Raw genomic sequence first — 27041 nt, 5'->3', positions numbered from 1 at the left:
TGATGGTCTGAGTTTCATTCCCAGGCCCATGTGGTAGAAGGAGAGAATGGGATAGGAGAAGCTGGAGAGCCTGTTTACATGGAATAAGGACCCTAGGTCTGTGGTCTGGCTGCAAAGTGGTTAAGTGCATGTGGTGATGAGACTGGAGAGCCACGGGGACAGAGACAGAGGCTGCACAGTCAGGACAGAGCTACTCCTTAATTTTATTATTATTATTATTATATTATTACTATTAATGTATTTATTATCTGTCTGTGTGTGTGTGTCTGTCTGTCTGTGTGTGTTTGCATGCCATGGCACATGTGCAGGTCAGGGGACAACTTTCAAAAGCTAATTGTCTTCCTCCACCATAGGTTCTAGAGCTGCATGGCAAATGCTTTAACACACTGAGCCATCTTGTTAGCTGGCTCCAGAGACAAGGTTTCATGTAGCCCAGGCTGCCCTCAAACTTCCTATGTTGCCGATAATGGCTTTGTATTCCTGGTCTTTCTCTCTCTCCTTGAAAGTGCTGAGATTATGGGCTTGTAACACCAAGGCCAAGACAGATACGGTTGGTTTGAGTAAAGAGCCAATAAAATTCAGCCTTAAGCTGGGAATGGAGGCTGTAACACAGCACGCAGAAGGTTGATGGAGGAGGATTGGCATGAGTTTGACACCAGCCTGTGCTACAGAGTAAGTTCCAAGCCAGCATGGGCTACAGAATGTGACCATTTTTCAACTTTTCTTTTTAAAGATCTGTTTTTTTTCCCCTTGGGTGACATAACTCATTCATTGTCCAGCTACAGCCAGGGATTCACTCACTGTCCAGCTATAGCCAGGGATTCACTGACCACTCTTGAGTGAGGTGTTGCATACTCTGTAAGCTGTAATCCTCCTGGCTGAGTACAGGGCTAAGGTGGAGTCTGTGTTGGGAGGCTGGAGATGGTTCATGTGAAGCTGACCCACAAGGTTCAGCCAGCTTTGGCAGCGTGAATGGTGAATGGCCCGCCTGGAAGCCCAGATGTTGAGCAGACAGGACAGGGAGCTGGGATGTCTTATAAGGCCAGGCCTTTTGGCTTCCCTGCTCCCAGATGACCTGAAGGAGACACACCAGTTTCTCCCTCGCAGTTCTCAGCCCACATTTCTTCCCAACAGTTTCCTGGCATCTTACCTCTTTTTAAGAACATCACAAATCCTTCATAATTCCAGTTAATGAGACATTACTTTTGAGAGCTGAGGTTAAATCTTGTGGCTAACCTGAGCCCACTAAGCATGACTGACACCAAGCATGATGAACCCCCATTTCTCCCTTACCACACCCTTAGTTTTCCTGCTCTGAATCTGCCTTCCTGTGAGTGTGATTACCCATTGACTTCATGACGCCATATTTACACAGTGAACAGTGGTTCATTTTTACTTGCTCTTTTAGGACTGCCAACAGCAAGGATTACTTCATTTTCAGGGCTTTCTAAATCTGGAAAACAGGATAGTCCTTCATTTGGAGGTGATTAATAGGTTTTCTGCCCCCTGATAAAAGGTGTCTCCACCAATGCAGTAAGCCAGATCAAGTCGAGTTGAAAAGGTGTAACAGGTTTATTTGATAAAAGCAATTCCCAGGCAGGTTCTACTCTCCCAGAGATCAAGGCCAAAGATGCCATGCCCACAAATAAAACCAGGGTTGCTGTAGAGATTGTAGGCTATGGGTGATGATATCTCCACCACAAGCTGGATTTATGCCCAAGTGTAGTCAAAAGCTGGGTGCTTTAGGTGGGAACTAGGGTGTCTGGCAACTTCAGGGTAGGAAGCTACAATAGCCACCAAAAAGTAACTAGGCTTTTTTGTGCCTTCCATTTTGGAGAGTCTGAGTGGGTGGGGTTTGGAGAGAGAGAGAGAGAGAGAGAGAGAGAGAGAGAGAGAGAGAGAGAGAGAGAGAGATGAAAGAGAGGAATGGGGCTTCCTGGATCATATAAGGGTGAGCTGGAGGTTCCAACCAAATAGTGATGTTCTTAGAAGCAGAAGTGTTAAAGGGTTTGACAGAATAATGTCAAGATCTGTTGGTCTTGGAAACAAAATGTCCTGTTTCTTCCTGCTCTAGTGATCCTCTCTAGGACACCAACATTGAGAGTTCCTGGAGTTCTTGTTCAGAACCTAGTAGTGCTGTTACTGGAACTGCGGGGAGAGACTGAGGCCTGGCAGCCTGACAACTGTGACAGCCAAAGTTATGCTGTAGGTGTTAATTACTGTGCCTAAGAGATCCATGAGACACAATTCCTCTACCCTGTAAGTCCCTTGCCCAAGGACAGATAGTTCCTGAAGTGCTGGAGGCTGTTGCTTATGGAAGATAACAAGCCACATGTGTTCACTCTCTTAAACAAGTTTGTTTGCCCCAGCTGCACCAGATGTGCTTGATCTTGTGTAGGAGGGAGGCACTCAGGTAGGAAATATGTCAGATTGTATGCTTGCCCCTTATTAGATGTAGGTGTGAAGTATGTAGGCAGGAATTATGTCAGGATATATGCTTTTCTCTGATTGGACCTGGTGGGTAATAAGTAACCTTATGGTTTGCCTTTATAAGTCTTTGCAAAATGTGACTTATTTCCATTTTCTGGGAACCCTGAAATGGACCAGAGTCCATCATCCTGGTCAGTATTTAATTAAAGCTTGCTTCAAATTTAGCTCAAACATTGTGGTAGTGGTCTTATTCTGAACACAACCTAGCCTCAGCCACTGGTCCTCAACACTCAGTTAAAAAGAGTAATAATGAAAAGCAGAGGAAGGAGATTTATTTTCTCAGGGCAGCAATGTTAGGATGAGGAACAAGCGAAGAAGTTGCATGTCTTCTGCCAAGTCCATCATGGATGGGGTCCTGAGGTCAGGTCAGGTAACAGAAGGCAAGTGAAATACATAACAAGGCCGTCATGGTCAAAGTGATCCCTTGAATCACCCTGTCTCAGCTCCATCTCTCTTGCAAGGTGGTCTGAAAGCTGCCAGAGCTCTGAGGAGAAATCCCGCCGCTGGCTCACTCTAGACTTCAGATTCTGTAAAAGCCAAACCAAAAATATATCTCACAGGTTAATGAGAAACTGAAACAAAGAATATACCATGCAGGATAAGAGCTCTGTTTAGCTGGTGAGGTGTCTCAGAGGTTAAGAACTCTGGCTGCTCTTCCAGAGGACCCAAGTTCAATTCACAGCACCCACAGGGCAACTCACAACTGTCAGTAACTCTGGTTTTGGGTGATCTGATACCTTCTATACCAATGCAAATAAAATAAGTTTAATAATGATAAATTTTTAAAAGAGCTCTGTTTATAGTTAAAACAGTTCCTGTCTGTTCCCAGCTAAGAGATAAGTCCTATGTTAATTCCCTACTAAAGAAGGTTTCTATCTGTAATCAAGAATGAGTTCCTGGTCTGATGAAAACTGCATGTAATCCCATTCAGTGGATGTGTATCCTTGCCTTTTTCCTCCCCTTTTATTATTACCCTTTAGCAATAGATAACCACCAGCCCCTCACCCGCTGTGAGCACCTTATGCTCCTATATGAAGGACTTCGAGAGGCCAGTGGGGGCTGTGCTCAGAAACTCCAACTTAGGGGGAGACAGTCACTGGCCAGCGTTGGGTATCCCTAAACACAGCTTGCTTTATTTTTAAACAGTCGTGGACTTGGTTCTTCTTTCTTGAGAATTTTAGGATTAACACTTCTCCCATCACCAGGGAAACTGCAGTTTCTTATAGACCATTGATTAATAAGGAGGGATGTAGTGGGTGACTCTTCACTCAGGCTTATTTAGAGAACTTGCCTAGCAGTGTGGGCCTCAGTTCAGTCCCCAGTCCCCACAGGGGTAGAGAACATCATCCCTGGCACGGTGGTCACAAGGCTGCTTTAGTCTTTTCCAGGCACCTCATGTAATCATGCATTGATGCCTCTCGTTTCATACTGAGCTCTTCCATCATCGCAGTGGGAACTGGTGTCTTACTAAAGGAACAAAACAGATACTTTGGCGGAGACAAACGGCTCAGTGAGAAAACGTGTTTGCCTCTGGGCGTGACAACCTGAGTTTGCTCCTGGACTCTCACACTGGAAGGAGAGAACCAACTCCTTCCAATTGTCCTGGGATTTATGTGGTACCGTTTCTGTGTTCTGCATCAACTCTTTTCTCGGTTCCATGTGCCTTGTTAGATTTCATCCCCCCCTAGACTTGCTGCAGAGTCCCCAGAGAGGAAGGCTGCCATTTGGCTCTCAAGGTGCTTCGGGGCCTTTGTTTAAGACCTCTCATAGAGTACACTGAGGTGCTCAGACCAGGTACCATTATGGATTGCCCTCTGCTGCCTGCAGAGAAGTGGGAACCACTGACTACTCACAAAAGCTAAGAACGTGTGTGTGTGTGTGTGTGTGTGTGTGTGTGTGTGTGTGTGTGTGTGTAGGTTGTGAACTGCCTGATATGGGTGCTGAGAACGAAACTCAAGTCCTCTGAAAAAATCAGCAAGTGCTCTTAACATCTGAGCCATCTCTCTAGGCCCCAAAAGCTTCTTACCTGGGCTCTTCTGAGGCTGCGCTTCCAGCTTTCTCTGCCTCATGGTGCCGGTGCGGCCACCCGTGTGCACTTAGATGAGAATGACCCTCAATGAAGCCAGGAGAACATGTGATTTTCCAGGAAGCCATATTTGCTCTCCCCAAGAAGCTGGGTTGCTGATTGCTGAGAGAGGCCTATGTCCGCCAAATGTCTTTCTTAGGAGCTTTGGGAGATGGGCGCCAGTGTCCGCTGCTCCCACCACGTGCCAGTCCAAAGTGTAACTTCCCAAGGCCCTGACTCAGGACTGTCCTTGGTGGGAGGAGGCTCTGGAAGAAGTCTTCTAGTCAGGACCAGGGACTCAGAGCTCCAGGGACCCTGCCAAAGAATCAGGCCACAGCAAAACCCCTTGTCGGGAGCTGCCAAGCTGGAGTTGGAAATGGAGTCCCGTGGGTCCCAAGCCAAGGCTGTTGGGCAGCGCCTCCTCCAGGCTTATATCCCACAGAAGACTGGGCTCCAGGCTGTGTCCAGTGGCCAACGGGGAAGTGTGCTGCGCTGGTTCATCACCGTGGTCCTGAATGCTGCCTTCCTGGGGATGGTGAGAGCTGAGGCTGCACCCCCTCAGGCTGGGGAGCGAGCCTCCTGCAGGGGACCTGCCCTTCCAGGGAGACCGGTTTTGACCACCTGTACATTGTGTGACCTTTGTGCAGCATTATTGAAACTGCTTAGGCGGCAGTTTCATCTTCAGGAAAATGGGTATAGTTCTAATGAAATGTGAAATTGATTTGTCCTAGTGTTTTCTAACTGCAACAAACCTTAGCTGATTTCTGTACATGACGGGGTCGGGGAGGGCTGTGCTGGCATGTACCAATGACCTTCACCACCCCCAGATGGTTACACACAACCGAGCTTTCCTGAGAGTTCTTCCCTGTGCCCTGACCAGAGTCAGCTAACATCTTAATTTTGCAGCTGAAAAATAGGCCACATAGGGGAAGTGACTTTTGCCAGGTCTCAGAGTCAGTTAGGTAGGTGGTAAAGCCAGGAAGATGTCCCACTCTGTACCATAATGCTATTTAAATTGAGCCTTCAGATTCTTAAAGCTTTTCTTAGAGGAAAGTGCAAAGCAAGAAGTGTCCTCTTCAGTGATGACCTCTTGGTTCCTCCATAATTATGACCTTGGGCTTGTGAAGTCATTTCTGGTAACTACACATATCAGAGATGGAATCAGAATTGGTTTTATTGGGGGCGGGGGTTGAAGATTTGAGACAAAATCACTGTAGATGCAGGGTCAGGCTCTCCGTGGGCCAGCTCTTCTGTAACTCCTTCCGGAAACATAGAACGCTTTGGTGAGAGCCCCTGGTCTGACCCTTGGGCTCACTGCTTGCAGAGCGCTTGTGCTCACCCTGGCCCTGAGACTTGGACGCCTTCTGCCTGGGAAGGGGCACACCTTGCTGCATAGAAACTTCTATGACTCACGGGACCCAAGAGGTAACAGAGGCTGTTACAGCAGGTAACAGGTGGACATGACTAAGAATCCAGAGCACACTCCTTTACAGGTTCTGCCAGGACCAGTCGATCAAAATCAAACAATCCAAACTCACATAGTAAAAGCGGCAGTGTGAGATAGAGTGCAACTCTCCATAGCTTTCATCTAGACTCTGTGGTAGCAATTAAGACCTAAGATGATGGTACAATTGGCTGATCTAAAGGCTTAGTGACTTTTGTAGTCAGCCTGGCCACATAAGCCAGAGGAACCTGGAGAGATGCACTAATGACAACTATTTGAAAGTTTTGTCATAGCCAGGCTTGTCATCCACTGTCCTTGATTCTTGCAGACTAACTGCTTGCTATTCCCATGAGCACACGTGTGTTCCTCTCCCCTGAGAAGTTTCTTTACTCAGTGTCGTCATCAGCAATCACATGCACAGGAACCTGCACAGGAACCTGTGCGTGAAGACGAGTGCCCCTCCCCACCCCCCCACCCCGCCCCGCCCCCGGAAGCCAGACAGTTACAGGCAGTTGTCAGAAGCCCAACCTGGTTCTGAGAATAGAACTGGAGTCCTGTGGAAGATAAGGACATGTCCTAAATCATTGAGCAATCTCTCCAGCCCCCAAAGAGGAAATATAAAGTGAAATTTTGTTCCAGTAAGTTTTGTAGTGTGTCAGTATTCTGCCTTTTGGAGAGTGGCTCCACGATTCAGAACCCATGGGAGATTTGGGCACTTACAAGATCCAAGTTTTCCCCAAGTTACAGGTAGCTTTAAATTTTGTACAACAAGCACCTCACTGCTACAAATGAATTCACAGAAACAATTTTAGAAGTTTTCTTCCAATAGAGACTAACATATTTATCAATGTCAAAGGAGGGCACTCCTTGTGAGTATTGACTGCTTTGATTGTGGAAGGAATAGAAACTTCCAGAAAAGCAATTCAGAAGGCAGAAGTGTGCCATGCTAAACTAAAATTTATACCAGCAAGGAGACTGAGCAGGCTACAATTTCAGTTAAGACCCCTGAGTTGGAAAAGATTGCCCCCTAGTGGAGATGGAGCAGACAAAAATTAAGTTCTTTCACCTCTAAGGAAACATACATCTCTCCAACAATGTCTGGTGTGAAGCTTCCTATAGTGCTTGGACACAGCATCTCACTTAATGGCATTAATTTTGACTTAACATGACACCACTCAAGTGTTTACCCACAGTGGTCCCTAGGTCTTGTGCAAACAGTGCCTGGACACACCTTACACTTTTACTGGCATATATTTGGTCATATTGTTAGCAATTAGCCAGGTCATTCCCAGTGAGTGCATCACAAGCAGCAGTGATGTCCAGAATATCCAGGACATTTTCCACTCTTCAGTTCTAGTTAACTCTATAAGAACCTGGAGGGGCTTTGGCGATAGCTTAGTTATAGCTTATCCAAAGAGGACAGCGTGTCCCTGTGCTTTCCTTCAAGGAGACGGAAGGGAGGGCCACCTCAGCAGAGTGTGTGTGGGGTGTGTGTGTGTGTGTGTGTGTGTGTGTGTGTGTGTGTGTGTGTGTGTGTGTAGAAAGCTAAGCTAAGGCCCTTGTCTGCATGTAGGATGGTCCTAGTGAAAATACACTTTGGATTAATGGGTGTTAGTTTTGCCTTCTGGACCATGTAACATTTTCTGTGAGTAGGAGATACTCGGGTGCTTCATGAGGGGTGAAGCATTGCAATGACCATTCACAAGGGCTCAGTCTTAGCTCTGCAGTGAGAGTGGATCCAGGTGCCATCGCTTGGAAGTGCTTGTGACTGAGGCCATCCAGGTGATCCAGGAACTGGACTTAGCACTGCTTTCGTGCCTGTGGTTCCTTACACAACTTGTGTATGAAACAAATACCACTGTACCAGGGATTTCTCCAGGAATCCTGCTGGGCAAACACAGCTTCTAATCTAATTGTAGCTCCCATTACACTGCCCACGTTTCTGCATGGGACAGCCTCGGAACCCCTAGAAGTGAGCACTTCTGGTGGCAAGTGGAAAAGTCTGCCTGTGAGTGTCTGACTCACCCAGCTGCTGAAAGCCAAGGACTTGGGGCTTTGTTGTCTTAACTAAGTGGTGAGATGACCAAACAAACACTAGTTAGAACCCTTGGCGGTGAAAATGATTATCCTCCAATGTTCTGTTACAGTTTGGGTTATTTTCCATGCCATGGTGTATCTCAGAGTGCAGTGTCCACCAATGTTCTGTTATAGTTTGGATCATTTTCCCTGCCATGGTGTATCTTAGAATGCAGAGCTTTTAATACTAGAAGCTGTGAGGGCTCTGCAAGCACCAGGCAGCCATCCAAGCTCTCCCTGGGTTCATGCTTAGCAATGGATTTACATCCTCTCAAGTTAGATGCTCAGTACTGCATACTAAATAGATTCTGATTGGTAAATGGATTTGGTCCAGTCCTCAGAGTACTTTCACATTGCATAGCTTGTCATTTCACCACTGACTAACTTAACACGAACATCTGCCAAGTCATTTCCTGAGGACTTAATGAATTCTTACTGTGCTTGGCCCTGAGTTAAACATCAGCTCCATGTTTATGAGCCACTGGTTTCTTCATTAGATGTTGAGAATTCCTACCCGGGCCAACAGAACTTGATAGTCCTTTCCAGGATTGTCCTTTCATACTAAGCAATTAACTGCAAATGGCAAGACTTAAGGTGGCCATGGTTAAAGATCATTGGAGAGTTCAGTACAATAGTAATGCATTGGGCAAGAAAAGTTGCTTGTGTCTGTTGCATACAAATTTTATGAGATGGGTCTTGCTATGCTATCCATGCTGACCAGAACTCCTGGGCTCAGGTGATTTTCCTGCCCCAGCCTCTTGATTAGCTCGGACTCTGAGGAGGGTCGCTAGGCCTGCCTCTTGCATATAACAAATTTTATTTATGGGGCTGGAGAGATGGCTCAGCATTTGTGAGCACCTGTTGCTCTTGCAAAGGACTGGATTGGCTTCCCAGCACCTTGTCAGCTGACTGATAACCACCTGTAAGTGCAATTCCAGAGTACCCCCCTCTCTCCTCTGGCACCATGTGGCATACATGTAGCGCACAGCACATACACTTACTCAGGTGCCCACACAGACACATAAAATAAATAATTTTGAAACTTCTTATTTGAGAAGAGGAAGAATCAGAAATTGGGCAACTACTGGAGCCAATGGAAGTAGACAGCCTTACCAAGCAGTGTGGGAAAGGAAGATTTATAGACAGAAAAAGGAAGTGATAAACCAAGCAGCTGTGATTAGTTTAGCCTACACTTTTTCCTGTTTGGACACATCTACACATTGTGCAGCCCATGAGGTTGGCCATTTGTTATGAGTGATGCATTCAGAAGGTTACAGCATGCTGACGGGTTGTGCTAGAGTTGGTTACGTATTGAGGTAGCTATAGAGCAAGTTACTTTGATTGCTATTCCTTAACATTTTTAAAGTCACGCTGTGCCTGTGTGCATGTGACATTTTGTAAGGGAGGCTGACACGCTGCAGTTCTGATGGCTGAGGTTGTGCTTGACGAAAAGCATAGATCTGAGCAAGCTCAGATGGCTTCTCTCCTATGTGTTGCATATGCAGAACCCCATGTGCACCAGAAATAGTTGTTTTGATAATATAAAAAATTAGAGCAATCTATAATTAATATTTTGATATGTAAATTCTCACATTGGGGCCTCTAATATATTTGCAAGTACTATACTTAAAACTTATTTCAAAAAATAAGATTAATGATACATCCTATAAAATGTTATAACTGGTGAGATGGCTCAGCTCTTTAAGACATATGCCTGATGGCCTGAGTTTGATACCCAGAAGCCACACGGTGGAAAGAGAGAACAGACTTATACAGGTTGTCCCCTGATCTAGACATGCACACCATGGCACACACAGTAAAGAAATGGAAAAAATTAAAATAAGTAACCGTCACTTTGTAGTGCTGGACATTAAACTTGGACTTGAGCCTGCTAGGCAAGCAGTCTTGCCCAGAGTTACATCCCAGCTCTGTATTAGCTTTTAATACAGAGTATCCATTAAGGTATCCTCAAATGGGAAATGTCAAAAAAGACACAGAATTAAAAGACCTTTGAAAAACTGAGAGGTTTGAAACAGAGAAAAGAGAAGTCCATGGCTGTGGTAACTTTAGTATATTGAATATTCCTTCCTTGCTGTGGGCCTTAAAGTCGATCTCTGCCTTGGTACCGCTCCTGGCTATTTTTTTTTAACAGTGGATATAACTAGATAAATTTTCTTAGTTTATAAGTAAAAGCTGTTGTCTTTGTAAATTGCAGGGAGTGAGCGCTGCTGTGCTAGGACCCACGTTCCCCGACCTGGCAAGAAATGTGAACCGGAACGTCAGCAGTCTTTCCGAAATATTCGTGGGCCGTGCCCTCGGCTACTTATGTGGCTCTGTGGTTGGCGGGGTGCTTTTCGACTGTATGAATCATTTTTTACTTTTGGGTAAGCTAAAAGGGATTTTTGCTCCTTTGTTTCTGTCAGTAACTGTGCAATTTGTCTCTAAATATGACGGCAGTCGCCTAGAGATGTTGACAATTGAAGTACACTGTCTTGCTGTCCCCCACTACTGGGTTGCCAGAATCTACTGTCCCTGATAGTGACAGGGAGTCCTCTGGAAACTTGACTGACCTTGCGGTGGGAGTGTTGGCATTCCCAAGTCTTGCCAGCCTCCACCGAAACCCAGGCTCCGTTCCAGACACACACAGCATTGCCCCTGGGGTTGGCACAACTGGGTTCCTAGAGCCGCAGAGGGAAGAAACTGCTCTTGGAACCTGGATTGGACACGAAGGGGCAGGGAAGGTTGATGAACTAACCTAGGCTGTATTTTTGTCTCTGCTATCCTATGTCAGAGAGGAGCCCAGGCTCCTCCACCACATCTGGGAGCAGGCGGGAAAGCCTTTACCATATGTGCTTTGAATAAATTGACTTCTAAAGAAAATAAGGCAAACCACTTTTGTGTCTGAAGGAACAGTCTATCATTCCTGATTAATAAATGAGAGATCCCTCTTATTTCAAGGTGAACTGAAGAATACATATAACGAGTTATATAGGTATGAGTTTTTGTTGGCAGAGAATCCTGTTTCACAGGTCTATCACTGATCTAAATCCTAGTCCAAAACTATGCCTTTTATTTCCTCCCAATTCCTCAAACTAACTTATTTAAAGTTCACTACTAACTCCTTGTCCTTTTTTGTTATTCCATATGTAAACATTTCTTTTGGGTCTTGGATTTTTGTTTTGTTTTGCATGCATGAGTGCATGCCTGTGTGTGTGTGTGTGTGTGTATGTGTGTGCGCGTGCGCGCGTGCTCATTCGTGTTCACATGGGTGTGGGCTCATGTATGTTCAGATATGTGTGACTGGGTATGGAGGTCAGAGGTGTCTTCCTTTTGACTCTCTACTTTATTGATGGAAACAGGCTCTCTCACTGAACCCAGAGCTCTCTCACTGACTTGACTAGTCTAGCTAGTCATCTTGCTCTGGGGAGCCTCCAAAACTCTGGGATTAAAAACAGTCATCATGACCCCAAACCCCCCTTCTGCCCAAACAGGGTTTCTCTGTGTAGCCCTGGCTGTCCTGGCACTCACTCTGTAGACCAGACTGGTCTTGAACTCAGAGATCCACTTGCCTCTGCTTCCTGAGTGCTGGGATTAAAAGTGCTCAGCTTCCACCCAGCTTTTGTGTGGATGCTGGGGATCAGAGCTCTGGACCCCACACATGCATGGTGCATGTTCGTTCCCTGAACAAGCTCTCTAACTGCTCCTCCATTTGGGTTATTTTTTACTCATTAAAATACATCTAAAATTATTGTGCACCTTCCGGCTCACTCCTGGGGAGTCAGAGGACAACTTTCAGGACTGTTTCCTTCTGCATGTGGGTTCCTGGGCTCTAACGAAGGCTGTCCACCTTGGCAAAACACAGTCACCTCTTGAGTTGGTTCTTAAGTGTACAACATTTAAGTAAACAGCTTTTGCCTCTTTTGCTATGAAATTTGGCTTCATTGCATGATTTGTAGTTTCATTCTAGCGATGACAGAATTAGATGCATTTTATAACCTTTTATATCTTATAATCCATAAAGATTATGCAAGATTTAAAGGGTATGACTGCTTGTAGAAGGTACGCTGCTCACTCCCACAAGGTTATCCTCTTTTCATTTGATCCCATTTGCACTTGGGGGTGCTATGTTGACTTAGTGCTGATGCAAGGATGCTGTTTTTTCACAGCTGCCTTTCTTTCAACATTGTCTTCTCAGGGCTGTCAAACCTGCTCACCTCAGCCGGTCTTTACCTGACTCCGTTCTGTAAGACAGCAGTCTTACTTACTGCAATGATGTCTGTCACTGGCATCTCATTTGGTGTTCTAGATACAGGTCAGTGAATCACTGGTGGCGTATCTGGGGATGGGGCACTCCTGCTAGGAAAAGTGGAGTAGGAGGTTTTAAATTGTCCCTTGTGATGGACTTGAAATGACAAGGAGCTACTGATCTGGAGTCATACAACTCAGAACCAGCCTGCTAGCAGCCACTCCTCTTGTAAAGTTAGGGCATCAATTTTCAAAGCATCTGACTCTGAATAACCTTAGAGATTTTTTCCTAAGGGAGGTTGTGGGTTGTTGCTATCAAGAGGGGGGCCAAGAGTCTGTGTTTTGTACTACTTTCTTTGCATTTGTTTTTTGCTCTTTGCTTTCTCAAAACTTATGTTTACAGTAAAGCCTCTGCAATGTCACCATGTCTTTGAAAACTTACAGCAGTAGGCAGATCCAAGACATCACTGGCCATCTAGCCTAGTCAAAATGGCAAGCTTCCAGATCAGTGAGAGACATTGTCTCATGAACATAAGGCAGGTCATGATAGAGGACACTGGGCATCTTCCTGTGGCCTCTGGATGTGCACACAGTGTGTGCATGCCCACACACTTGTATTCAACACACACACGAAAACTTACTAAATGACATATGTGATTTCAGCCTTCCAAATTTCAGCCTTCTGTCCCTCATTTCTCTGTCTAATGTTATCTTATAGATGTGGAAATGTTTTATTCTTTAGGCTTTGTTTGGTTGTAAACTCAGAATGGAATGAAACACTTCAACCATTTTTTTAAAAAAGAGCCATGGACTTGACACTTTGGACTTCTCATCTTGTAGGTACTCTGATAGCATTAAGGGCAGATTCTGAAATATGTATTATTTCCTGTAATAGGTACACCAGGACCTTTGGAGTATTCAGGTTTCTGAATGGGTATTTTGTATGTTTTAAAAATAAATAAATAATACATTTTCTATTTCAAGAACAAAAAGGGTTGATAATGTGTCTGAAGTGTATGTATACACATATGCATATTGTATTATATAGCACATAATAAATATGTGCATCAAATAAAATTCCCCAGTGCAGAGCCAGCATGTTTTATAAAAAACTTTGCTAATGTGCATGCCTCTAAGAGGCCACAGCTGATCATATGGTTGACTTCCATGTGTAGGCATGAAATGATGTGTGCGGCAAGTACATCACAGTACTGAATCAGGTGCCATCTTCAACAATTTGCAACATTTATCATGCCTGTGCCATGTAATACAGATGTGTACTTTTGGAGTTTGTTAATTAACACGCACATTAGCTAAGTTACCATGTTTAACTTAAATCATTTCTTTCATTCATAGGTGGGAATGTCCTCATTTTGAATCTTTGGGGGGACAAAGGAGCCCCACACATGCAGGCCTTGCACTTCAGTTTCGCCTTGGGTGCCTTCCTGGCTCCCCTGCTGGCTAAATTGGCCTGGGGAACATCAGCATCTACTCAGAACCACACAGATCCTGGTTTCGACCGTTCAGCCTTGAACCGATCCTCTGAAGCCACCTCAGACTCTCTGTTTGCAGTACCTGAGGACATGAACCTGCTGTGGGCATATGCTTCCACTGGCACCTATGTTTTAGTAGTTTCTGTCTTTCTGTTTGCTCCATTCTTTAATCAAAGCTCAAGGCAGAAAAAATCCACAGCATCTGGTCAGGAAGCTCGAAGAGCTAAATATCACTGGGCCCTGCTCTGTCTCCTCTTCATCTTCTTCTTCTTTTATGTGGGAGCTGAGGTGACCTATGGCTCTTTCATATTCTCCTTCGCCACCACCCATGTTGGCATGGAAGAAAGTGAAGCAGCTGGCTTGAACTCCATCTTCTGGGGGACCTTTGCTGCCTGCAGGGGCCTGGCCATCTTCTTTGCAACATTCTTAAAGCCTGGAACCATGATTGTATTGTGCAACATTGGCAGCCTTGTCTCATCTTTCTTTCTGGTGCTTTTTGACAAGAGCCCTCTTTGTCTCTGGATCGCAACTTCTGTGTATGGAGCCTCGATGGCAGCCACATTTCCCAGTGGCATTGCCTGGATTGAGCAGTACACCAGCATAACTGGGAAATCTGCAGCATTTATTCTGGTTGGTGCTGCCCTGGGACTAATGGCTACTCCTGCACTATCTGGAATTCTTCAAGGACACTACCCAGATCTGCCAATAATTCTGTATACTTGTCTGGGATCAGCAGTATTCACAACTGTTTTATTTCCTGTGATGTATAAATTAGCCACCTTACCTCTGGATTACAAGCAGAAAAAAGGTAGTAACAGTGAGGGCCAGAAATTTTTACCTTCTATCTCTGAGCTTCAGGGGAGAAAATAAAGGGATGAAGAACAATGCACTTAAAAGGGAAAAGCAAGAGCAGGAACCTAAAGGCTTTGCTTTCTAGCTCTGAGCTAAACAAGGAAGCTAAATTAAGATGGGAGGGGTGGGGTGTGCAATGGATTTTGAAGTGTTTAAATGCAGCATTTTCTAATAGGAATACAATAGAGATGATTTTATATAACCTATAGCTGAGGTCTCCCATCAGCTCTCCTGAAATGCTCTGTGGCCCAAATCCTCTCCAGGTAACAGTGAGGATTCAGTTAAGAATCACCAGAGCAGAGGGACTGAGAGAGAAATTGGGCTGCTGACTGAGTGGCCTCCTAAGAAGCCTGTCAGAACCAAGCGCTAGATGCTGGCATGTTTTGGGAAACCTAATCCAGGCCCATTTGTACCCAATGGTGAAATGCTGGGAAGCATTTGAGTCTTGGGGTCTCCCATAAACTACCAGGTGATCTAGTTCTGGGCCTCATGTTTGACAGGAAGCTGGTTAAGTAATATTTTATGATTCCCCAACCTTCAGAGTTCATAGAAGGCAGCTGCTGGTGTTTTGTTTTGTTAGAGAGGTAATGTGGCTGTGTAGCCCAGGCTGGCCTCAAATTTGCAATCCTCCTGTCTCAGTTTCCTGACTGCTAAGGTATTTGAGAACTTAGGGAGATCTCAATGGGGAAAAGCCACGAGTGGGCTGTATATGCTGAAGAGATAACCAGTTTTCTCATTCCACGTGAGAAGCTGGGGGTGTGATTCATGAGACAGGGTCCTAGACAATGGGGGGGGTAGTTTTTATGCATTGCTTATTTTATCTGTAGGTTGGGGCAAAGGATGCTAATGATTCATTTGATTGACTTTTCCTTGAAGAGAACATGTAGCTCAGGAGACCTGCCTCCCAGGTCCCCTGAGACCCTTAACGTTGCCCTCATTGAAGTCATCTCCACAATCCATGATTCTAGGGGGAAAAAATCAGGATTTCCAAATTAAAATCCATGACTTCTACAGTTTCTATAAGCCATCTCTGAAAACTTAATGGAATTGCCAGCCCATTCTTGATTTCAATGAAGAAGTGAAACACAGGCCCTAAACAGATGGGTGGGCTACTCATCTAATACATTTAATGCTATTCTTTAGTTTTAATTTTCTGAAAAGTGTGATTTTTTTAAAGCCGCATTTCATCAAGTCTAACTGCTTTAAATTATGATACTCCTTATAATAAATGATTGTTCAACAATGTGGCAAGATTAATCAATTCTCTCCATTTACATATATAAAATGATGTTGTCTTATGATTAGATGCAACAAAACATCACAATTGTTTGTATTAAAGATTATGAAGAACCTAGTTCAACATTATATTTTTTATTTCTTTGGCATATATCCACTGTACATAGCTTGGGATTTATAAGAGCTGGAGAGCTGGAGACTAGACAAGGTCCCCTCAAGCTCTTGGCCTACTTCAGGGGTTGGGTCTGTGTTTTAGTATTTGGGGATTTGATTTTCACTATTTTTGAGTAATAGTTACACTGTAAGCACTGTAAACATTTGACAAATTTGCCTTTATTTTTTTCATGTGTGTGGTACATGCATATGTTTGCATGTTCTCGTGTGTGCAGGTATCTGAGAAGGCTTGGAGGCTGACATCCAGAGTTGCTCTTCATCTTTTTCACCAAGGCAGGGTGTTTAAATTGACCCTAAACTCTATGAGACTCCTACCTGGCTAGCCACCATGCCCTAGGAATCCTTGCCTCTGCTCTCTGAGAGCACTGGCATTCTAAGTGGACCATTGTATCTGTCTGGTGTTTATGTGGGTTGGATGCAAACGTTGGTCTCAACACTTGAGTAATACACTTAAAAATCATTTTATTTATTTATTTATTATGTATACAACATTCTGCTTTCATGTATATCTGCACACCAGAAGAGGGCACCAGATCTCATAACAGATGGTTGTGAGCTACCATGTGGTTGCTGGGAATTGAACTCAGGACCTCTGGAAGAGCAGTCAGTGCTCTTAACCTCTGAGCCATCTCTCCAGCCCTGAGTAATACACTTTTTAACCACTGTGCCATCACCATAGCCACAGTGTCAATCTGCAGTTGTTGTCACCTGAGGCTCCTCCTCCCTGAGTTTCAGTACCTAGGAAACCAAAGAAAAGGTGTAAAGGTGGCTAATGGCCCAAGAGTTAAGAATGAGAAAGTCTATTTTACATGTGTGTGGCAAAACTGGTGTGGGCCATCCTTGGATAAACGGCTGGGATTAATGAGTGGTTGGGTCTGGGTATTGTTATTTCTAAACTTGATTTTCAGTAGTTTGGAATAGCAATTGCATCATAAGCACAATAACACTGACAAATGTTCCCAAGGTTTATGTTGAGCAACATTGTCTTTCTACACTGCAATGTGATTGTTTACTTTCATCTCATCTCTGTAAATCCCAACTTTTGATGAAAAGTGATTTTGTTTGTGGTTGAAGGAACCAGCTTCCCTTTTGGCAGCCATAAAGCCGAACATGTGCTTCTATGACCTTGACCTAGTCACTAGAAAGTCAGATGCCTGCCTTGTGACAAGGAACCAATCAGAAGTTAGCTGGTGGCGCTATGCTTTACGACCCTGGGTGTGCTTTATGGACTAGCGCACAGCAATGATGTAGAGAGCATAGCAACCACCCTGGGAGGGCCTATGGGCCATAACAACCAGTTGACCAATCAACACAGGGCAAGCCCTCCAAGCCTGGAGGCACACCAATCGTGAGCCTGTGCGTACCCCTAGACACTCCCCTTACGCTGCCCTATAAGATCTTTCGGGAGACCCTAGGAGCCGTCTTTTCTAGCTATCTGCCATGGCGGGTGGGTGAAAGACCCGAGCTAACATGGGGTTAGCTGGTTAAATTACAATAAAGCCTCGTGCAGTTTGCAGCAAGCTCTCGAATCCGCCTGGTGATTGGGGTGATTGCGAATGTGGCCTGGGTCCCCGGATACTTGAGTGTTCGGGGGGTCTAACATTTGGGGGCTCGTCCGGGATTTGCGACCACCCTTCACCTGAGTGGATTCGATCTTGGAGGTAAGATGATTAGAGCTCGCAACTTATATGTTATATGTTTGCTTGTTATGTCTCTTGCTGTTTTGTTTTGTTGGTTTGGTGCCATGACTTGAATTTGATCTGCGCAGAATTTGTAATTTGTAATTTGTAATTCGGACACGAAAGTCCGAGGGTTGCTTGAATTGAACCATAGGGTAAGCAGACTTGCGAGAATCCTTGGTTCCGCCCTGGACGTAAGTTCAAGGGTTGTTTGTAATTTTGGTTTGGGGCACCATTTCTTTGCCGCGGTTTGTCCTGTCCAATGTCTGTCCATGTTTCATATTTGTGTTGTGTGTTTGTTAAGCATCTCTTTCTGTCCCTGCTGCCCACGCACGTGGCATGCATGGGTCAGGGGTCTTTTCTTGTTGCTCTGAGCACGTGTCACGAGAGCACATCAGTGTGATCCTAGGGGCCACACCCAAAGCTCCAATTCTCGAATTCTTCTTGTGGGTGCTAGTTCTATGCTATTAGGGTTCAAACCTTAGGCTTGGCTTATATCTGGGCTGCCTTGCAGCTGATTCCTATCTTGCAAGAACTACAATATTCCAAGTCATACAAAACAGTTTTTAAGTTACATAAAATAGTTCACTTATGTTCCTAACATATCCATGGGTCTTGGACTGTGTGGAAAGAGCATACTTCAGTGGTATCACATGAAGTTAGTGAAACCACTCATCTCACAGCCAAGAAGCAAGAGTGAGTAGGGAGCTCCAGGCACAGTCATATTCTAGAGGACATTCTTAATGACCTAACTCCCTAGTAGGGTCCTTAAAGGTAGGCCCCAGAGTGCTATTGCTCAGGCTGAGCTTTTAACATCAAGGTCTCTGGGAGACATGAAAATCCAAACTGTGGTAACCATATGAGGTCATAGGCATTGTGAACTTGAAAATATATTCCCATATTATATATTTAAAAAAGGAGTTACTATAGTGCCAGGGAGATGGCTTGGTAAATGTCTGTTAATGTATGGTTATATGGTTGAGGGTCACATTTGACTTACATATTTCTGAGGATATTTGACACAGTGCTCACGTGATTAATATAGGTAAACCTGTGGGGGAGATTCCAAAAAAGATTATAATACTAAAACAGATTTGTTCAAAGGGCTAAGAGGACTGAGACAGATCCAGGTTATAGCTTCCCACACATGGGGCAAATGAGGAGGTTCTCAGCCCAGTCTCCTCACATGCAGGGAAGTCTGCTCTGAGGATGTACTCTCCTAGATCTAAACATCCTTTGGGCTTTTGATTTGTTGAAATATTACTTAGAGAAAGAAGCATTTCAGAAAGAATCAGTTACCTTCAAAGTGAGCAAGAAAAGGCCTTGCTTGTCACATAAAAATAATATCATTGAAGGGAAGAAATACAGGCAGGTTTCAAGCAGCATTTCATGTATTCAGTGGAAACCCATCAAGGACTTTTCATGGTTGCCATGCTCACCACGGTACCAACAAATCTTCAGATGGGACAGTGCAGCAAGGACAAAATTGCTTTGTGAAGTCCCATGTATGGGAACTGTGCAAGGTTTTATTTTTAGATCAGAATCAGTTACACACACTACGTTTTCTTTTGACATGCAGACTTTTTCCCAGGCTGCAATATGAGAAGTGCTTGGTGACAAGAAAAAGGACGAAGTGACGTGTGGCTTCTACCACACCCAGAATCCATAAGTTCCAGGAGAAAGGACTGAGGGGAAGCATGAATGCATGCATGAAAGTGCATGCGTGTGCAGAGGTCTGAAGATGATGTCAAAAAGCATGGGATGATTGTGACAGAAGTCTGACATCAGCTTCAGGCCTCTGCACACATGTGCACTTGCATACTATAGAAAATTAGGATGTGACTACTCCAAGGTACAGCCGAGGAGAAGGTTTTTATTGTAGCTATGAGGGAGAATTCAGCCAGAGGCATCTGGAAGAGTCCAGAATAGAGAGAGAAAGTCGTACATTGAACATGGCCAGCAGGCTGGGCAGGGCCAAGAGAGAGGCAGAGGTGGGGAGAGTGACAGAGGAAGACCAGAGAGAGAGGGGTAAGAGAGGGGGACCAAGAGAACACATGTCTGAAATGACAGGGTTATATAGGAATGAGAAGCTGGGGCAAACAATCCCAGGAGCTGGAGAAGTGTGGGTAGGGGTGAGGTAAGAAGAGCCACGGGTACTGAGTAAGCTGGGAGGCCAGCATGTGCTTTGGTGTGCTAACAGGCACTACAGTCATCCATTTGTCCCAAGTTTCCTCTGGACCTGACACATGTGAAGGTGTCACTTTCTTTAATACACTTTTTGAGAGCTGGCTGACAATCTGAGTTAGACACCTGGAGCCCACAAGGCAGGAGAGGAGACCCCCTTCTTAAGTTGTCTTCTGACTTCCAAAGGTGTGTCATGCCAGGTGTATGCACACGTGCTCACAGGTGCAATAAGGTAATAAAGTAATTTTCAAATTTTCAAGGCAAAATTAATAAAAAGAACAGTACTATTATATATTTCTTCAAATCCCTTTAATGTTTGGCTCAATAGAAAAACAGCTGAATTTCCACATTTCAATCTGTAGTAATGGCAATTTAATGAATGGCCATAAAAAATGAGAATAACAAAACACACACTCAAAAAAAAAAATCCATGGTATCTGAGATAAGCACAATTTGGGCTTCAAAATCCCCTGAAAATTTTTCTTTCTTTATATCCTTCTTAAGTGACTTGACTTCAAACTGGAATAAAAAATAAATCTGTAACTGCAAATTTTTTGCATACTACTTGCCAACTTGATGGGATCTGTAGTCGACTAAGAAGCAAGTGTCTGGGGTGGTCTGTGAAGTCATTTCCAGAAAGGATTAACTGAGCAAAGTGTTAATCTAAAGATGAGAGGAGGAAGACAAAGACATGGTAGCAAGGTGGGCGCAACTATGCAGTCACAGCCATAACAAGATAGTCACAGTCATAACAAGATAGTCACAGTCATAACAATAGGTGGTCACAGTCATAACTATGCAGTCACAGCCATAACAAGGTAGTCACAGTCATAACAATAGGTGGTCACAGCCATAACAATGTAGTCACAGTCATAACAAGATAGTCACAGTCATAACAATAGGTGGTCACAGTCATAACTATGCAGTCACAGCCATAACAATAGGTGGTCACAGTCATAACAATGTAGTCACAGCCATAACAAGATAGTCACAGTCATAACAATAGGTGGTCACAGTCATAACAATGTAGTCACAGCCATAACAAGATAGTCACAGTCATAACAATAGGTGTTCACGGCCATAACAACAGGTGGCCATAACAAGGTAATCTAGGTGGTCATATAACCTTTTGAAAAAAGGTAGGGTTGTGAGATGGTTAGAAACAACTCTTTAAAACAAGGACATGACTGCCATTCCTGGAACAGGCAGGGCAGAGCCATTTGTAGTTAAGGCTACAGGTGGGGGCGAATAGCCCAATCCCTGAGAAACAGAGGTTTAATCATAAAAAGGAATGAACTTAGTTTGTCTTTACTATAAGCCTAAGATGGAGTCAGGCTGGTTCTTGAGAAAGACCCTCCCTCCGGGTGGGAGGCACCTTCCAAAAGTGCTCCAGATAAAAGGAAATATGAGAAAAAAAAGCAGTATGTGTGCCTGTTCACCTTCACTTCTTACCATCGAGTGTGTTAACCCTGCTGCTGCTGCTGCTGTCGTCCTTGGCTGCCATCAGAGTACAGTGTCTTTTTAGCCTTCAACATGGACTGAAGACCAGGTTCTACCAGTCCTTCCAGCTCTAAACTGGGGCTTTTGAGGCTCTCAGCTTTGTGAGCTAAGGGACTACTGAGTTCTCAGGTCCTCTAGCACACAGATGGCCAAGGATGACTTCCAGTCCTGTCACGTAATAGTTTTGTGAATCCTCTTTTATATCTACTGTCTTTCAGTTCTGTTCCTCTAGTGAACCGTAGAATGTCACTGTCATGTCAGCCTGTCATAAATTTCAGCTTGCTTTCTAGCTACTTTCAAATATCAAATTAAGAGACTGACGAAAACAAGCATTTACAGCTGTCCTTTCTACTCTGACAACCAAGAAAACAACTTTGTAGAGAGATACTTATAATGCCATTTCCACACCCCAGTTGGGAACAATCTAGATTAGTAAAACTAATCTTTAGTAATCTTTAAAAATATAAGTGTAGGAAGCTGGTGAGATGGCTCACTGGGTAATGTACCTAATGCAAAAGCACAAAGACAGGTTTAGAGCCCCAGTAGTTGTGTTTAAGAAGTTTAAAGGGGGACAGGAGAGATGGCTCAGCAATGAAGAGCTGGCTGCTCCTCCAGAGGACCTGAGTTTGATTCCCAGTACCACAATGTGACTCACCATTTTCTACATCTCCAATTCCCAGGGATCTAGATTCTGAGGGCACTGCCTGCAAGTAGTGCACAGACATACATGCAGGAAAACCATTTATAAAATAAATTTTTAATTTAAGTTTTAAAGGTGGGTTGTGGGTTGTAGTACAGTGTCAGGGGTAGAGACAAGGAATCTGTGGTGCAAACTGTGGTGCAGACTGACTATGGCAATGAGCTCTGGGTTCAGTGAGAGAGACCTTGCCTCAATGAATAAAACAGAATTCTATAGAGGAAGGTCTCTGGCCTCCTCATACAAATGCACACCTCATCATTCAATTTTACTAATACAGATGGAGGAGCCACATGCTGGGGTGAAAACCTGCTACCTCAGAGAGGCAGAGAAAGCACCAGGTTGACCTCCCTCCTCTGCCATCATCCCAGGCAGATATTTCTCTTACACCATCTCAAACAAAACTCCTCAAACTCAATGTTCCTCCTTTCTACTTCCCTCCCATCTCTCTATCTGTCCTCCTGACTCCCTCTTACATTTTATGATTTTTTTCTTAATAATCCTATGTTCATTTCCTGTCAACTGATTGTGTGTGCATTGTTTTGACCTATGGTTGACTTTATTTAATTTTGTTTACAATGTTCAAGCAGAAAACTCTTGGTTTAAAGGTGTGTGCTAGGGCTGAGCCACACCACAACTAGAAACAGGTTTTTCCAGTAAATATCGCAATCTCAGAGTTCACAGTGTGATCAAATATCCTGTAACAAGAATAAGCACACCTACATGAATAAGTTCCATGAATGAGGGCCTCATACTTCATCCAAAGAGGGAATTGCTTTGGAGATACTTTCCAAGATCTTCTAAGGTGCTGCACTTTTTCTTCACTCTTTAATTTCTAGGCTGTAACTATTTTGACTTTGCAGTCACCAAAATGTGAGTAGTTCATTGTGTTTTTATTATGCTGCTATAGCATGAATCCTGGAGTTATTTACATACATGATTTATGTAATCACCTGTACTAAGCAGAAAATACCTTAAAATATAGCCATTCTCTTGCATGCCACACTCTACTTTCTTATTATTAAATTAGCATACAAAGTAACAAATTTCCTTATGGATTTTTTCATATGTACTTAGCTTTAGTTGATGTCCCTGTGCCTGCTCCTCTCCATCTTCCTGCCTCCATCCTCATTTGTCCCCTTTGTTCCCAGTATTCCCTCTCTGCTTGCATTTTACATGTATTGTATTACTATTACTCTCCCTATACACTCATTTAAAGCCTCTTTGTTTTCTCTCCTCATAGGCCCTTTCCAGTTCACATAAATAAACATATGTAAAAATTAGAGGCTAAGATCCTATATGAGAACATACACTGTGTGTTTTTCGCCGCCTGTTACCCCATGTAATAGAATATTTTACAATTTCCACCCATTTTACTTGAGTGAAGTAAAATTGTGGCTATGTATCACATTTTCATTCATTCATCTGTTTATGGGCTAGAGCTGGGCTGATTCCATCTCCTTCCTACTATGAGTAGAGCAGCTATAAACATGCATGTGCTACTTCTCTCTGGTAGGATAAAGAGTGCTTTGGGTATGTGGCCAGGAGTGGAATCACTGATCATTGTGTTATCCTATTTTTTGTATGTGGTTTTGTGTTGCAGAATATTTAACTGTGTAAAGATGTATTTCATTTGTTTAGTTATGTAAACATGTGTTGCTATTTTACCTTGCTTACCTAAAGCACCTGATTGGTCTGATAAAAAGCTGAATAGCCAATAACAAGGGAGGAGGTGTAGGCAGAACTTCCAGGCATGGAGAGTAAGTAGGGGGGATAATTTAGATTCAGGGAAGAAAGAAAAAGGGGCAACAGGGACCAGACAGACAGAAACAGAGGAAGCAGAAAAGTAGGACATACAGAATGAAGGAAAGGTAAAAAGCCCCATGGCAAAATGTAGATGAATAGAAACAGGTTAAATTAGGTTAAAGGAGCTAGTGGGACAAGCTAAGGCTGAGCATTCATAATTAATTATAAGTGTCCATTTCCGTATTTGGGAGCTGGTTGATGGCCCAAAGAAAAATCCAACTACAGTTTTGTTTTTTGAGACAGAGTTTCTCCATGTAGCCATGGCTATTGTAGAAACTCAATTTGTAGAGCAGGCTGATTTCAAACTCACAGAGGTCTGCCTCTTTGCCTCCTGAGAAGTGAGATTAAAGGTGTGCGCTACCATGCCAAGAGTGTTATCCTATTTTTAACTTCTTTTAAAAAGTTTTATTTTCATGCACATTGCTTTTTCTCCTGCATGCATGTGTGTGTACCACATGCTTGCCAGGTGCCTGCAGAGGGCAAAAGAGGGCTCTGCATCTCTTATATATATTGTAGATGGTTGTGAGCCACTACAACCATGGGTCTTCTGCAAGAACAGCAAGTTCTCTTCAGCTTTGGGTATGTGTTTTTTAAGCTCCTATTTTTAGTTTCTTGAAAAACATCTATACTGATTTCCATGGCAGCTGCAGCAGTCTATACCCTCAACAACAATGAATAGCATCTTCATGCTGACTCTAACTTTTAAGCTCCTGTTGTTTGTCATCATCCTGACAGATCAGAAGCCTGATGAAGATGCCGGGACACATGCTTTGTGAATACACTAAAAGCATTTTTTATAGTCTAGCAATAAATGAGGACAACAACTAAGGATATAGAGGATATAGAAACTTGGAAGCCAATTTAAGAGACATTAAAAGTAAAGTGTGCCTTTGCTCCCAGCACTCAGGAGGCAGCAGCAGGAAGATCTCTGTGAGTTCAATACCAGCCTAGCCTACATAAGAGTTTAGGAGAGCCAGGACTATATAGAGCGACCCTGTCTCAAAAACCCAAGAGAAGCTCACACTGACCTTCAGCAATTCAGTCACAGTGTAATGGTGCCTTCCAGGAAGTTCTTCATTGGGGGCAGCTGGAAGATGAAAGGGAGGAAGAAGTGCCTGGGAGAACTCATTTGCACCCTGAACTCGGCCAAGGTACCAGCAGATATCAAGGTGGTTTGTGCAACCCCCACCGCCTACATCAACTTTGCCAGGTAGAAGCTAAATCCCAAGTTCCTGTGGCTGCCCAGTGATGGGAGATGTCCTTCTGTATATATGTTTTTCTTATGGTTGAAGAATAAAATACCATCTGGCCAATGAGGCAGGAAGATAGGAGAATTCAGGGAAAGGTAGGCAGAGGGTGCCCACCAAAACAGTTGCCATGTAGATCACGAAGGAGTAGCAGGTCTGGGCATTCTCCAGTAAGCCAAGACCATGTGGAAATACATAGATTAGTAGATATGGGTTAATAATTAAGACAGAATTAGCCAATAAGAAGTCCTAGCCATTTGACCAACAGTTTTAATAATTAATATAGTGTCTGTGTGTTTATTTGGGGCTGAAGTGGCCAAGGGACCTGGCGGGAAAGAAAGCTCCAGTTGTTGTGCCCAAATTCTGAGCCCCCAAATCACTAAGAGCTCCATTTCAATGCAAAAGCAATGAGTCTTTTATTGCAGTTGTTTAATGAGCTAACCCCATTAGCTCAGGGCTTTCGTCCACCCACCATGGCTGGGGAAAGACCCCGAGAAACCACGGGACAGGGATCTTATAGGGCAGTGTAAGGGGAGTGTCTAGGGGTACACAGTCTCAGGATTGGTGTTCGTACAGGCTTGGACAACCTGCCCTGTGTTGATTGGCCAACTGGTTGTTATGGCCCATAGGCCCTCCCAGGGTGGTTGCTATGCTCTGCACATCACTGTGCACTTGTCAGTAAAGCACACCCAGAGACTTAAAGCACAGCCCTGCCCAGCTAACTTCTGATTGGTTCCTAGCCAAGAGGAGGGCATCTGACCTCCTAGTGACCAGGGCAGGAGGGGCAAGATCAGGCAAGCACATGTTAGCCTTTCATGGCTTCCATAATGGGGTGGGGGTGGGGGTGGGGCTGGTCCCTTCCCAGTAACAGCACAGAACTGCTACTAAGTGACCAATGGGGCCTTCACTGGGGAGATCAGCCCAGCATGATCAAAGACTTAGGAGCCAAATGGGTAGTACTGGGCACTCAGAGAGAAGGCATGTTTTCTGGGAGTCGAATGAGTTGATTGGAGAGAAAGTGGCCCATGCCCTAGCCGAGGGCCTTGGAATGATTGCCCGTATTGGGGAGTAGCTAGATGAAAGGGAAGCTAGCATCACCAAGAAGGCTGTTTTTGAGCAAACCGAGGTCATCAAAGATAATATGAAGGATTGGAACAAAGTTGTCCTGGCCTATGAACCAGTATAGGCTATTGGTACCGGTAAGACTGCAACACTTCGACAGGTTCAGGAAGCTCCGGGATGGCTGAAATTCAATGTCTCTGATGCTCAGGCTCAAAACACTGGAATCATTTATGGAGGTTCTGTGACTGGAGCAACCTGTAAGGAGCTGGCAAGCCAGTCTGATGTGGATGGATGGCTTCCTCGTGGGTGGCGCTTCCCTCAAGCTGAGTTTGTGGACATCATCAATGCCAAACAATAAGCACAAGCATCTCCCCTACAGTCTTCTAGGTCAGAACTAGCCTGCCCAGGAGTTTAGGAATGGCCCCACCAGCCACAGGCTTCTGATGTCATCTGCACCATCTTGTACCTTCCTAAGCCTTTTACATCTCCCTATAATGGTTGGGACCAGGCTCATTTCCCCACATTGTTCTTCTTTCTAGAGCTGCATTCCCATCACTGTGATAATGACGTCACATCTACAATAGTCATGCTTGGATCTACATGTGAAATGCCACAGCTGTTGTTCTGTGGGTTAGAAGCAGAGACAGCTGATCAACACACAGCCCAGGTCTTGGAATATAGTTATTTTCATCTTCTCACAGTGAGTTCATTTCTGAACAGCTGTCCGTTTCGGAGAACAGCTTTTTCAATCACTTTTCAGACTGCCAACTGCAATCATTACTTAATTTTGA

The 27041-nt window shown here is 44.2% G+C and overlaps 1 protein-coding gene and 1 pseudogene across 1 annotated transcript; both read left to right on the top strand.

Annotated features, from left to right (window-relative positions):
• Positions 1 to 4931: 4931 nt before the first annotated feature.
• LOC100772858 (sodium-dependent glucose transporter 1) lies at positions 4932 to 15035 on the top strand. The gene is made up of 6 exons (XM_035438760.1): positions 4932 to 5090; positions 10291 to 10459; positions 12271 to 12387; positions 13677 to 14646; positions 14739 to 14794; positions 14929 to 15035. The coding sequence occupies exons 1-6, from the start codon at positions 4932 to 4934 to the stop codon at positions 15033 to 15035; spliced, it is 1578 nt and encodes a 525-aa protein (XP_035294651.1).
• A 9958-nt stretch (positions 15036 to 24993) lies between these two features.
• Positions 24994 to 26608, top strand: LOC100772068 (annotated as a pseudogene).
• The last annotated feature ends 433 nt before the right edge of the window (positions 26609 to 27041 follow it).

The sequence above is a fragment of the Cricetulus griseus genome, chromosome 2 (assembly GCF_003668045.3).
Source record: "Cricetulus griseus strain 17A/GY chromosome 2, alternate assembly CriGri-PICRH-1.0, whole genome shotgun sequence".
NCBI classification, from domain to species: domain Eukaryota; kingdom Metazoa; phylum Chordata; class Mammalia; order Rodentia; family Cricetidae; genus Cricetulus; species Cricetulus griseus.
This window is presented reverse-complemented; position numbering and strand designations above follow the sequence as displayed.

Excerpts from the sequence above, each read along its gene's own strand:
- LOC100772858 (XM_035438760.1), top strand. The coding sequence starts at position 4,932 with ATGGAGTCCCGTGGGTCCCAAGCCAAGGCTGTTGGGCAGCGCCTCCTC. Across the intron at positions 5,091-10,290 it reads ATGCTGCCTTCCTGGGGATG|GGAGTGAGCGCTGCTGTGCT; the intron begins GTGAGAGCTGAG and ends TGTAAATTGCAG. Across the intron at positions 12,388-13,676 it reads ATTTGGTGTTCTAGATACAG|GTGGGAATGTCCTCATTTTG; the intron begins GTCAGTGAATCA and ends TTTCATTCATAG.